General features: G+C 39.6%; 3 protein-coding genes across 7 annotated transcripts; all 3 read left to right on the forward strand.

The window, feature by feature from the left end:
• The first annotated feature begins 17 nt into the window (after positions 1-17).
• traf3ip3 (TRAF3 interacting protein 3) lies at positions 18-6,168 on the forward strand. 3 transcript variants are annotated; one of them, XM_068732806.1, is made up of 14 exons: positions 18-146; positions 835-1,290; positions 1,401-1,545; positions 1,643-1,760; positions 1,850-1,877; positions 1,996-2,025; positions 2,748-2,876; positions 3,585-3,656; positions 3,861-4,001; positions 4,102-4,239; positions 4,316-4,451; positions 4,539-4,684; positions 5,024-5,140; positions 5,428-6,168. In XM_068732806.1, exons 2-14 carry the CDS (start codon positions 868-870, stop codon positions 5,626-5,628), a joined length of 1,824 nt encoding a protein of 607 aa, XP_068588907.1. In that variant the 5' UTR covers positions 18-146; positions 835-867; the 3' UTR covers positions 5,629-6,168. The 3 variants fall into 3 exon arrangements, with proteins under 3 accessions (XP_068588907.1, XP_068588909.1, XP_068588908.1); XM_068732808.1 differs by having other exon boundaries at positions 2,781-2,876; XM_068732807.1 differs by having other exon boundaries at positions 18-142.
• A 746-nt stretch (positions 6,169-6,914) lies between these two features.
• dnase1l1l (deoxyribonuclease I-like 1-like) lies at positions 6,915-8,921 on the forward strand. 2 transcript variants are annotated; one of them, XM_068733428.1, is made up of 8 exons: positions 6,915-7,161; positions 7,247-7,335; positions 7,432-7,521; positions 7,615-7,730; positions 8,055-8,167; positions 8,374-8,531; positions 8,657-8,753; positions 8,840-8,921. In XM_068733428.1, the coding sequence occupies exons 1-8, from the start codon at positions 7,021-7,023 to the stop codon at positions 8,918-8,920; spliced, it is 885 nt and encodes a 294-aa protein (XP_068589529.1). In that variant the 5' UTR covers positions 6,915-7,020; the 3' UTR covers position 8,921. The 2 variants fall into 2 exon arrangements, with proteins under 2 accessions (XP_068589529.1, XP_068589530.1); XM_068733429.1 differs by having other exon boundaries at positions 7,435-7,521.
• A 238-nt stretch (positions 8,922-9,159) lies between these two features.
• si:dkey-183p4.10 (dentin matrix acidic phosphoprotein 1) lies at positions 9,160-12,708 on the forward strand. Of its 2 annotated transcripts, none has more exons than XM_068733425.1 (7): positions 9,160-9,196; positions 9,514-9,556; positions 9,662-11,380; positions 11,465-11,531; positions 11,642-11,711; positions 11,809-11,928; positions 12,020-12,708. In XM_068733425.1, the coding sequence occupies exons 1-7, from the start codon at positions 9,191-9,193 to the stop codon at positions 12,134-12,136; spliced, it is 2,142 nt and encodes a 713-aa protein (XP_068589526.1). In that variant the 5' UTR covers positions 9,160-9,190; the 3' UTR covers positions 12,137-12,708. The 2 variants fall into 2 exon arrangements, with proteins under 2 accessions (XP_068589526.1, XP_068589527.1); XM_068733426.1 differs by having other exon boundaries at positions 11,645-11,711.
• The last annotated feature ends 149 nt before the right edge of the window (positions 12,709-12,857 follow it).

Genomic DNA, 12,857 nt, shown 5'->3' on the forward strand with positions numbered 1-12,857 from the left:
CTTCCTGTAAAATTATGCTCAACAGAAACAGCTACATGTGAAACACAGACAAAACCTCCGGACACTATTTCAGAAGAGTGAGAAAATGGATAACTTCTCAAACACCTCGTGAAGACATTTCCCCACTGAATGAGATGGCATTGTAGGTAAGATCTGGCATGTTTTTTTGCTTATCATGTAACATATTTTCTTTGCATTATCTTGTACATTTCCCCTCCAAAACCTCAATCTATACTTTCAAGAGCCTAGTCTATCTTTGATAACGCTGATACTCAGTGTTAAAGGAGCTTTCTGACAACCAAAATGCAACCACTATAACGTCTACATTACATTTACTGTTAGTACAACTATAAGTACTACTTTACGACCTACTACTACTGCTTCTACTAGAACTGACCTGCATGGTTCAAGTAGAAAATGTATTGGTGTAACACAGAGCATCCTAAATGTAAAATATACTGTTAAGGTTTTGAATGTTGCTTTATTTTATGCATACTGCTCACATACCTTTGGAGCCTAAACACTAACTGTCTTTCTTTATTTTCTTTTTTAGTGTTTGAGATATACAAATTGATAACACAGATGTTTAAGGGTATATTTCAAACACTGTGTTTTCCATGTAAATGAAAAAAACCTGAATTGTTATATACAGTTTATCTTCATGTGTATTGTCTGAACCGTCATTTTGCACCTGAAACACATCATTCAGTAATATTTTTCAGCTACCTATAACATTTGATACACATCAGTAGATTTCAACTCAAATGTTAACGTGCTGTATTTTTCATAATTTAAGACATTTCTAATTCATTTCATGATGCATTTTTGTTGAAGGCTCGGGATACTGTAACAGCCAGAGGGGCTGCCATGGACGCCCTGACTGTCAAATGTATACAGCTCTCCCCAGTGAAACACTTTGAACAAATAGTGGACATCAGAGCAGAGAAACGTGAACAACTACGAGGACGCAACAACGTGACTTCATGTCGCAGCCCTACGAGAGAGTTTGACACAAGACTGATCAAGAATGAATTGAAGGAAAAGAGGCAACTTGAATTTCTGAGGAGGAGATCAGTGAGCCCAGAGCCGTGTGGTTTGAATACTACAAACTATTATTCTAGGAGAAAACCTTCACCAAAGACATTTTTAATGAAACAATACAGTCCAATCAGCAAGTCAGAGACTTTGCATACAAATGTCCAAAATACTCCAACCGATAATGGGAGGCATACAATGAAGATTTTAACACCAAACAGTAACGTAACTGAATGCCCAAGCACCAGCAACTGGGTAATATCCTTTGACGTTATTAGTGTTATTTCACTAGAACCATGTTTAATATTTGCACGTCCACAGGAGTAATAATACCTGCATCATCTTCTCTCTCCTTATTTCCCCAGGCTTCATTATGGACAGAACAGGTAACACTGATGAGGCAAGAGAAAGACCATGCAAGGAAGCAAGCATCTTCCTCCACACCAGCAATAAAGGAATCAAACCAGCACAGGGCGAAAAGCGCAGATAAAAGAGAGAATAGTATTAATGGTAAATAGCTCGCCTAGTTGTATAACATTTTGATCAGAGACTGTCAAATTATCTTTCATTGGGCCACTAATAATGCTGTTTTTACTTTCCCCCAAAGCTCAAAAGACAAGCATCAAAACATTCATCCATGCAGAAAAGATTCAGCAAAAATTCTCCATCCAAACTGAAAATATTCTCCAAAAGAATACACAACGAGAGACCAGTGTGCAGACAGAGTGGGTTGAATTGAAATCTTAAATTTGATATCAGAGGCAGCTGTGATACTGTTTTGTATTTCAATAATGAGATATTTTCTACTGTGCAGGTCAGGTCTCGTTACTGTCAAGGAGTCAGTAAGTTTCAAACTGTTGCTTTATTAAATGGGGTTTTAAATCTATAAATTGCATATTAGAAAGCTAAGATTTAATAAAATGTAACTGTTTTTGATGTCTCTTACCTCACACATAATAGGATCTTCAGAGGTTAACTGACTACTTGCAGGTAAACATAACAATTCTTTTTCAAATCAATTCTGTGCTGTTGTTTGTTCTTTAAATCAGTATTATGTCACTTTTGAGAGATTAAATAAAACATTAGTCCTCTAATGAATGAAAAGTTAAATTCATAAGCCATAAAACTCAGCCTTTCTCAGTTAAACACACTCAGGAATTTTACTGGTACAGCCTCACTTGGTCTGATATGAACTGAAGCTTATGGTGGATAGTGTTAGCAAAGGTTAGCTAGATTTTGCTTTGTAACTGACATTACTGACATAAGTTTGTGTTTTTTCTCTTCTTGTCCTACTGTTACACTACATTATACCACTTAAAATCTTCCCATGTCACTTGTTGCTACAGTGGCTGTTAATAAACAAAACTTAGACAGTTTTGCTTTGTTTATATTATCTGAAGCTACTGTATGGCCCGTAGCTTATGGTGGCTAATATTAGCAAACGCTAGTAAGATGAGTTGTATAACTGACATAAAGGAAGATTGTGACTCTTCTCTACTTTGTTCATTTGTTCTGAAGTTACTGTGAGCACCATCCTGTGTGAAGTAAACTGCCTACCTTTAATGTTTGAGACAAAAATAGGCACATTTTATTGGTTTATTTTAACAGAGTACAGAAGATGATGATGTGGCGAGCATATTTTATCAGCCTAAAACCTTAACAGAAGATGCTGACTGACTTAAGTTACAGCCAGTAGTTGCACAATGTTGTAGTTCTTCTCTCCTCTGCTGTCTGTTTTCTACCAGGAGGCTCTGTGGAGAGAGGAGGCCATGAAGAAGAAACTTGTCGCCCTCCAGGATAGCACATCAAACCTTGTGAACTCCTCGAACAAAATATGGACGGTAAGACTCTGCATCTGTATGCACAGCCTATCATCAAGAACACCCCCAGTGTGTCACAGTTACAGTTTCCAAATACCAAACACATATCTCTTGTTTTATAAGGTCATGTTGTTGTTTTTGGCTCCATGATTGATATTAAACTGAAAATGTCTGTCAAAGTCGCGTATGGTGGCTGCTACCTCAGGAAGGCCTATGCAGTCTGTGGTTTGGAGCTTCCTGCTTCTGCTCTAACCTCCTGCATAGGAGGAGTGCAAGCTGTCATTCTCATACAGGAAGGGTGTGACAGTCAGCAGCTATAGGTGCTATGAATCCTTATTAGCTCTCTTTTGGCTACTCTAGCTGTAATGAATGAAGGGGAAATGTTGGTGTTTCCCTTTTTTGTTTAATGTATTTTTTTTAATTTGAATTTGAACAGCTGTGGATCTAGAATTTGATTTAGTTTAAATAATGTATGCTTTTTCTTTCTCAGTCAGGTATGTTATCATCAGGCAACTTATATGTTATATATGTTTTCAAATTCAAAACAGTTTATTGCTGCGGCACATCCAGACATTATGATCTTTCTTGAGGCTCACTGAAGTTCCCTTTGTGCACCAGAGTGTAGACAGTAAAAGAACATACTGTCGCAGATTCTGGCAGATGAACCATTCATTTTCCATCTGCAGGCCACAGCGTGACAGTCAGTCATTTCCTTTCTAACCCACACAGGCTCGCTGCAGTGAAGACTTGCTGAGAAACAAGATCAAGGCTCTGGAGGCGCAGCTGCAAGTCTGCCTGCAGGTAAGAACAGCAGCTGGTGGTAAAGACGAGTGTTTTTTAAAAATCTTTTTTAAAACATAATTTCAATGCAGAAACCCAAACATTTGGTCCTTCCTAAAACAGCCAACCTGCTCATCACTTTCACTCTGTCAGTGTTAGTCCAGTGTCTACTCTGGGTTTGGTAAGCACTTGTAGGTTTAACTCAACAGTGTTGTGTCCTCATAGAAGTTTCCAAAGGATGGAGTGAAGAAACTTGTGATACAGATGGAGAAGCAGAAACTGGTGTATGAGGAGAGGGCCCTGGTCGCCCTGCAGAAGGTCACACAGGAGAAAACTGAGGCGCTTATCAAGTCTGAGACAATGCAGGTCAAATATCTAGCTTTTAACTCAAATAATAAACATTTCTATTTGACTATCTTGAAAGGCACATCGATGTCATTGACTTGTTTTGTTTTTTTGCCATCAGGAAGCGCTAGTTACAGCAAAGGAAGACGCACTGAGGTGGCAGAGCCTTTGTGAGGAGCTGAAGCTGAGCTCTGGACAGCTTAGGGATAACCAACACCTCAGTAATGAACAGCTGCAACAGCTGCACAGCCAAGTGGAGGTATGGTAGTCTGTGACCATGTGGATGGCCAGAAGTTTCAATGTGTATGGTTGTTAAAAACGTGTGTCCTGTGCAGCTGTCCAGAACCAGAGAGGCCGAGCTGAGGGAGGAGGTGGTGTCATTGCGACAAGAGAAGAAGGAACTACAGTATAACATTGGCCTGCTGGAAGAAGACTATCAGATTTTAAGAGAGGAAATTCAGCACCTCAGAGGCAAGATGCTTAGACTTTAGAGTCATGTTTTTACACAGAGTACAAGGCAACATGGTTCATTTATTTAAATAGTTTTCTATCTCCTAGATGGCAGCAATGAGAGCCAGGTCTCCATGATGCAGGGGCTTCTGACGTCAGAAGAAGCAGAGCCACGACTGACGGCGAGGAGAGACTCTCAGGTGGAGGAGCAGCTTCGTCACACTCAGGAGAAACTCGGGCTCAAAGAAAGAGAGGTGAAGTGGAGATATCACAGTGTACTGCAGCACATTCACAAGCATTATCAAACGTTTTGTTTGAGTTAGTTGTTTTACAAAATTAGATATTCATGAATTCACACTAAATGAATCAAAGATAATATCTCCATCATTTAGGATTTCTACAACGTTTGCACTGATGCATAATGATCATTTAATTTATATTTAATTAACAAAATAAATCATAAATTAACTCAGCTTTCACACTACTCACTACTTCACTAATACATTTCAAAATGAGTGTCAAATCTATTTTAAACATATTTATCAAGATGCATTTTATATTACTTGCCTTACTGGAAAAAAATGTGCGCACAGTGCGAGGAGCTGCAGACAGAGCTGCATGCCATGGAGCAGGAGTGTCAGTCCAGCCAGGCCCGGCTGTCGCAGTGCAGGGACGAGCTCCGGCAGCTCAGCCACCGCAGCAGGAGACCGGTGAGCCCTGTGTGTGTGTGTGTGTGTGTGTGTGTGTGTGTGTGTGTGTGTGTGTGTGTGTGTGTGTGTGTGTGTGTGTGTGTGTGTCTATATATATGTGTGTGTGGGTTTAGGGGAATTTTAAACTAAATGTCCTTGCTATACTCAAATGCTCATTTGCCCTTACATTGTCACAATTTATTTTGCTTAATTTTTGCTGCATTGACGAAATCAGCTTAATATATACATATATACATATAGATATATAATTTGACGTTTCTTCCCAACTTTCTTCTCACTATGTTTAGACACGGTGTGGCTCCTGGTGGAAAGTGTATGTGACCTTCCTTCTTCTCCTTGCTGTGGTAGGGGTTGCCATGTTGTGGGTGTGGCATCCTCCTTTCAGGGAGCAAGTTGAAGACCTGTACTCAGACATAGAAACACGTATTGAAGACTATCTCATGGACATGGCGTCTCCTCAACACTCAGGCTGTTTTAGACCAATATGACAATGTCACTGCTCAGGAACATTGTTCTTTGTTTTTGTGTTGCTTTGTTTTTAAAAAAACATAGGATGTAGTTTGTTGATCATTTTGTATTTCCAAAAATTTCAGACTTGGAACTCAAAGTATTTGTGAAAATGTTGTGTTGACATATGTAGGATGTTTGCTGAAAGTCAAAATGTAACTGAATGTGAATGAAAAATGTCTTTGTAATGTATTACAACAATGAAAACATGTTAAAACAAATGTCACAAGTTGGCTGAGGTTAATAAGATTTTAAGAAGTTGTGTGTCAATAGTATCAATAGTCAGGAGTAAGAACACAGGAAGTATCATTTGTACTGTAAACAGCTTAATTGGTCATTAGCACCACCTTTAATTATTAAAAAGCCATAAAAAAACACATAAAAAGTCATTAGGCAAAGACAAAACATTGTTCTTTCAGCTGTTGCTCTCAGTAAACAAAACAAGGGAGAGTAAGTATGCAATAAAAAGCCATTAGAGTTTTACATGATCAGAAATAAAGTAACATTGTTACTATAACATATGTTACTGTTTGTTGAGTCGGTCCTTAAACATTTTTAAGCTTTGTGAGTTGAAATCAAATAAAGTGTCATCAGTTAGTCTTGAGTTCATGGTGAGTTAAGTGTAAAGCCAGATACATGAGATCTCCATTAGTGAAGACATCGTGAAGGAGGACCACTCTTAAGTTGGTTCGTTTTTTAGTTGAATCCTAATGCATCTTAAACAAATCATCATCTACTGACAAACACTTATTCCACTTTGAGTAAGATCTCATCTTACTTACTCATCTTTCTAAGATCTGGTATAAAGCAGAAATGATTGTCACTGCAAAAATCAGAGGTAGAACCATCCCCATCAGTTAAGACTGCACCAGTGTACAGCATTAATTGTCTCAGTGATGTGATGGCACTGTGTGGTAACTACCAGCTGCTCGTGTCAATGCTAAAATGACTGAAATGAATATGTTGTAAATCCTACAGAAATGTTCATGAAACTGACGGACATGACACATGGCACCGTCTATTGTCCGATTACACTCAAACCCAGAGACAAAACACACTATTGTTCATTGTATTCAACGGCTTTAACTGTTCCAGATAAAGCTCTATTCTCAATAGGCACTGACACAGCACATCCACCACACAGATCTTTCCCACACACGTTTACCTGCATGTTCCCCAAATACACCACAGCTCATTGAAGAGATGGATCTTTGCTGGACTGAGGTCAGTCTCTGGTTGAAACTGGCACTGAAGGTAAGAGGCTGCAAAGTAGATGCTGAAGAGTGAAGAGGTTTTTGTAACATATTTCTCAACGTGACTGGGCGGATCTTGCAAAATTCTCTTTTACTTACAGAGTGACAATCCTACAAAAGATGAGGACTGCAGTTCTGCTGTTTGTTGTGGGGTTGTGTGTGTCTAACGCCGCATCTTCCCTGAAAATCTGCGCTTTCAATGTTCAGAGCTTTGGTGAATCAAAGGCAAACAACAAGAAGGTTATGGGGATTCTTCTAAAGGTACTCTATTGCACAACATCTGGAGCAATATCCACGCAGAACTAGATAACTGAAAGAGCCTCTTCTTTTTTATTTTGCTCCCAAGATTCTTTCTCGGTGCGACTTGTGTCTTATTCAGGAGGTCCGAGACTCTAAAGGTGCAGCAATACAAGCTTTGGTTAAGGATCTCAACAGGTAAGAGCTTTGTTTGATTCAAAAACTAATCTAAAAGATCTGGTGAAGCCTCTTTCACAACTGCAACTTTCAACTTCTCATTTACGTGGCCATCAGCAGGTTTGACAAATCCAACTCATACTCCTATGTGGAAAGTGAAAGACTGGGGAGGAAGACTTACAAGGAGCAGTATGTCTACATTTATAGGTAACCCATAATCAAACACCACCTATTGCTCTTAATGGTCATATTAACATGACATCCTTAACAGGGTTTTTTTTCCTCTGTCATCTTCTCCAGGAGCAATGTGCTGACGGTCAAAGAGCATTACCAGTATCCTAAACTAGAAGGAACCAATGAAACAGATGTTTTCTCCAGAGAGCCTTTCATCGTTCGCTTCCACTCCCCATCAACATGTACGATGAAGCAAAAGGCATCTTTGGAATTATACAGAAGAAGAAAGTAGCCTCATTAGCACACACTGTTATCCCAGCTATTATCTGAGGCCAGTTTCACAAAGACAGACTTTGATTTCCTGGGTTTTAAAAACCTGGATGTTAGGTAGATATCAACACCTTATCCAGGGTTTCCAAAAAAATAATAATATACAGAGATATTAATAATCAGGGTTCTCTATGTTCCATGTGAGCATTGTATATGTATGATCATACCATATGAGCAAAACTAAGAAAAAACTGAAATTTGCTTGTTTTTTTTGGGTGGTGGTTGTTACTTTGCAGTGGTGAAGGATTTGGTCCTGATTGGGCAGCACACCAGTCCAAGAAGTGCCATGAAGGAGATTAATGAACTGTATACTGTCTTCAAAGGAATTTACAAGAAGTGGAAGACTGATGTAGGTTAAACCATCATCATCATCATTTAAATACAGTATATTTATATATATTCTTTTCACTTTTTTTGGTAATTGTTTTTATCTTTATCTTGGTCAGAGTTCCTCAGCTGGGTTTCATATTGGTTTCTCTCTACCACATATGATAACATTTATGAGTATTTTTTTGTGTGGTGAACTTCCCTTTTTGCCTCTTTTCATTCACCCAGAATGTGATGATCTTAGGGGACCTCAACGCCGGCTGCAGCTACGTCACCATCAAGGGCTGGAGAGCTGTGCGCTTGAGGAGTGACCCAAACTTTCGCTGGTTAATTGGAGATGAGCAAGACACTACTGTCCGCGAGAAGACACACTGTGCCTATGACAGGTCAGTGACTGCTGAAAACTGAATCACATAAGGCCACTGAAGAAGTGCTCAACATTAAATGCATGTATAGTCTCTATAATGATTTAAGAATATTGTAATAATATACACAATTTGGGATTTTACAGGATCATTGTCCACGGACGTGAGATTATTTCCAGTATAGTGCCAGGTTCAGCTCAACCGTTCAACTTTAAGAAGAATTTCCATCTGACAGAGGAGGAGGTAAACATGTCATATATACATATACACTTCTTTAATTCAGTTATATATCTAAAATTAAGATTCATTTCTTGTGATGGCACTTTTAGGCTCTTGAGGTGAGTGATCATTTTCCTGTAGAAGTTGACCTGAAGCCTAACCACCGCTACCTCCTCCGCAATGAGCTGTAGGACAACCAGCAACAAACCAGGATGTCTGATCTTAACTGTAGTTTTACTGGATTTTAGATTGTCAAAATAAATCAAAGTTCCCAACAACATTTTCACTGGCAACAGTTTATTTAATGACTCTAACTCATCACTTAAGTGGCACTGTACTCATCTCAGTTATATAAGACACCACACACATGAGTTGTTTCAGCATGAAGGAACAAGTGCTGCAGTTTATATTGTGCATCTGAAACCAAGACCACATCAAAGCTGACATCATTTCATGAGCTCATGAAGGTAAGTTCCTGAAGCAACGCAAAACATTACTTTTGTGATTTCACTTTTGAGAGAGACACACAACATTTTGATTACCTTCAGTTTTATGGTACAGTTAACATGATATAGACATTTAGTTATATATTTAGCCAAATATATAACGTTAGATTTATTGTGTAATTTATGCAACGTCTGTTTGACAGGAAGCCACGCGCAGCAACAACAGATGAGAGATACATTGCGCTCTCTTCCTTTCCGAGAAGAGATTATCTGTGTCAGTAATGTTTGTCTTGATATAACTTGTAAAATATAAACTATTGTTTTCCCTATTTCAAAAGATGGAACAAAGTTTTGCTGATCTGCTTAGTGATGCTTTTTCAGGTAAGAAATACATCTTATATGTCTCAGTACTGTTGTATTTACTTTTCTTTTCTTTTTAAACTAGTTATGAAAGTATTTAATTTTCAAATGATGATATTGTCACAGAAACTGTTCCATCATTCCCTGATGAAGATTTGGACTTTGAGGATTTAAATTTTGATGAAAAATGTGAGGCAGCCAAAACAGACATCTCTCAAGAAAGCGCACCAACAACGGAAGACAGGGCTCTGCAACAGGAAGCAACTGGTCAAACTGCAGTTTTGTCTAGCATGGAAACTAAAAATATATACACGGCTGAAAATGTTGATGAAGAGCAGTGTGATGATAAAAACGAAGAGGAGGATTTTGAAGGTGTAGGGGTCATGAACAGGGACAAAACACCAGAGGATTACACAAGCTCAGATGGAGAGACTGAAGAGATAGGCTCTGGAGAGGATGAGGAAGATGAGGAAGATGAGGAAGATGAGGAAGATGAGGAAGATGATATAGGACCAGGAGAGGAACCAGGGGATTTGTTGAGGTCGGTTCGTTGCTACGACGAGTTGTGCGATGGTAATAAAGAGGACAGGATCTTTACTGAGGGACAACCTCTGGCCCTGGAGGCTGCTGGAAACCCTCAAGTTAGAAACGAGGAGCAAGGTAAAAGCGAGAGCGATGAGGAGGTGTCCTATTTTGAGAAAATCCCTGAACGTGGCAGTGAGATGATGATCAGAGGTGATGGGATTGAAGAGGATGAGCAAGCGAGGGAAAAGGAAAAGGAAGAGGACTCGTGTGATTCTGAGCATGAGGGCATGAAAATCGAACAAGAAGAAGTTGTTCTCGCTCTGTGCTGTGAGCAGAATCTTGAAAATCCTTGCGGGGACGGCCCAGCAAAAGCCAATTTGGAGTTTCCAGAAATATCAGTGCAAAATCTGCAGGATCTTATTGCTGAAGTTGATAGTGAGAAATATGGAGAGAAAATTAAGGATTTCTCAGAGGAGGAGCACCAAGATGCAGGTGAAAGCTTTGCAGATTATCCCTCAGACTTTTCCTCATGTGAATATGTCAAAGATGGAGGCAAAAATCAAGAGAAGAATCACCAGTCAAAGGCCTCGGCTTGTGCATCCGACAGCGATTCAATTACAAAGCAGAACACCTGCCTGGAAGGAGCTGTAACAGATGTCATGATGGGGAGAGCTGAGGACACTGATGAGGAGGGGGACGGGTATCTGCACAGCAGAGATTTAGAGGTGGATGCCAATGAGTTCAGGAGCCTGGACGTGGCTAATGGAGAAAAAGACTTTGTGGAGAACGTGTCCGGCGATGCAGCTGTGACAGGGGTTGATGATGGAGGTGAGACAGGTGAGAGTGATTCCTACACCTCCAGTGATGATGAGTTCCAAGAAAAAAGGAGTGATGAGGAACTCATGTGTCCACAAGATGCAGCATCTTCTGACTACAACAACAGAGTGGATCCAGCAGATTTCCACATTCATTGGAATCTAGACGCGTTAACAGCTGATACCCGTCTGTCTGAAGACCTGTTAACCGCAGAGGACACAGATGAAGCGGATGCACCGCTTTTAGACGTGACTCAGCGTCCTGCAGAAGACGGCAACAGCTACTCAGTGGTACAAAGAGCAAAAACAACAAACCCTTCTAACCAGGGATCCCTGGATGATAGTTTCTTCTTCACCACTGAACCAGAAGCCTCTGGGATCATGGAGACTGGACAGTCTGGAGACGACGAGGACGAAGAGGAGAGGAACTGGGAAAAAGAGCAGCAGAGAATCAAGGCTTTCTACGAGTTTTATGATGACAGCGACGGAGAGAATGAAAGAGAAGGTGAGTGAAGATGATGAAGGGTATAATCATCATGGAATCACATTTTCAAATACTTTATCAGTTTCTATCTGTGCATTTTTATAGGAAGACAGATAAAAGTTCAGTTTTGTGCAGATCCATTGTCTCAAGTCATTCACTATGAAACTGACAGGTGAGCAGGACTCCTAGTATTTAACTTTTTTTTTTCTTGAACAAAAAATGCAACTTGAGCTACGACAGATCCAAACAAAACACAACCGTGTCTGCTTCCTTGTTTCTCAGCAGTGACAGAGCTTCACTCAGCAGCTCCACAGATGGGGAGGAGGACCTGAGCTCTGCAGAGACATCTGAGGTTTGCATGTGGACACATATGAGCACACATTTAAAAAAAAAAAACATATACATGAACACATAAAACTAGATTTCTTAACTGCTTTGCCTTTGTCCAGGAATTGAGGGAGCTCGACAACACCACGGAAATGTCACAGGCTTGTGACCCGCCAAACACTCAGCTACCGGAGAACGTGCCAGATATCAGCGACACACACATCTGTACCAAGAAACACAAAGTGTGTACTCACTGGCTTTTACTGGACATTCACTTTGTTCCTGAATTGTTTAGTTACTTTTGCCTCTCTGCCCTGTCCTTTGATCCTGCAGTGCTTCAACGTGCTGAAGCTGACACTGAAGATGGGTCTGGTGATACTGACGGGACTGCTGATGTTCTGGTTTGCCACGGACCAAGCAGGCTGGTTCAGCCATGTGTCCTTCTTTTAGGTCAAAACCTAATTTGTGGTCATTGAAATTTGTTCACATGCTTAAGGCGGATGAAAGAAAAATCAAAAAATGACAATATTGTCTTGTAAACATGCAATGTAAAGTGCTGTTGTCTGTTACATGCAATTGTGTGCTTAATAAAGATCTATCTTTGTTTACAATGATGCTGATGTATTTGTATGAACTGTAGATAAGTCATATTCCCACCTTTTTATAGGTAATGTAGGGCTAAAAAGGCCTAAATCTAAGTAATCTAATGCGGTGGACAATAACTCAGTTTCATATACCAAAGTACTTTACAGTTGTGAGATACTTGTTCAACTCGAGTAGTTATCTGCTTCTTCTCTTCATCATCACAGAGAGAAGTGTTGTACCCTTTTACAAATGATCTGACAGTAATATTTACTTGCTTACATACGAAATTGAAATGAAAAGATACAAATTATTGCTACATTTTAAATTATGCAACAGTATGTAAAGTGGTTACATTTTTGTTGTGTATGTTATTGGTTAAAGTTAGTATTTTGCTATGTCAATGCATGTGAAATCAAAATAAATAAGACGGCACTCAACCGGGAAATTCTGCATACAGAGGTGTTCTTTTTTGATGGTTACTGTTATACTGTTATCATTGTTGCTAATAAAAGCATAAGCTTACTTACTACTTACTATTTGTGAATACGAATATAATCAGACAGCGGGTGGCGCCGCTATATTTCTG

Source organism: Cebidichthys violaceus, unplaced genomic scaffold (assembly GCF_023349555.1).
Source record: "Cebidichthys violaceus isolate CVI_PGR_0920_01 unplaced genomic scaffold, fCebVio1.0.p SCAF_6, whole genome shotgun sequence".
Lineage (NCBI taxonomy): Eukaryota > Metazoa > Chordata > Actinopteri > Perciformes > Stichaeidae > Cebidichthys > Cebidichthys violaceus.

What these genes read in the sequence shown, in the direction of transcription:
- traf3ip3 (XM_068732806.1), top strand. Translation starts at nt 868, where the DNA reads ATGGACGCCCTGACTGTCAAATGTATACAGCTCTCCCCAGTGAAACAC. An exon ending in GAGACCAGTGTGCAGACAGA is followed by an intron (nt 1,761 to 1,849) that starts GTGGGTTGAATT and finishes TCTACTGTGCAG; the next exon opens with GTCAGGTCTCGTTACTGTCA. An exon ending in GGAAATTCAGCACCTCAGAG is followed by an intron (nt 4,452 to 4,538) that starts GCAAGATGCTTA and finishes TCTATCTCCTAG; the next exon opens with ATGGCAGCAATGAGAGCCAG.
- dnase1l1l (XM_068733428.1), top strand. Translation starts at nt 7,021, where the DNA reads ATGAGGACTGCAGTTCTGCTGTTTGTTGTGGGGTTGTGTGTGTCTAAC. An exon ending in TTATGGGGATTCTTCTAAAG is followed by an intron (nt 7,162 to 7,246) that starts GTACTCTATTGC and finishes TTTGCTCCCAAG; the next exon opens with ATTCTTTCTCGGTGCGACTT. An exon ending in CTTCCACTCCCCATCAACAT is followed by an intron (nt 7,731 to 8,054) that starts GTACGATGAAGC and finishes GTTACTTTGCAG; the next exon opens with TGGTGAAGGATTTGGTCCTG.
- si:dkey-183p4.10 (XM_068733425.1), top strand. An exon ending in GCTTAGTGATGCTTTTTCAG is followed by an intron (nt 9,557 to 9,661) that starts GTAAGAAATACA and finishes ATATTGTCACAG; the next exon opens with AAACTGTTCCATCATTCCCT. An exon ending in GCTCTGCAGAGACATCTGAG is followed by an intron (nt 11,712 to 11,808) that starts GTTTGCATGTGG and finishes GCCTTTGTCCAG; the next exon opens with GAATTGAGGGAGCTCGACAA.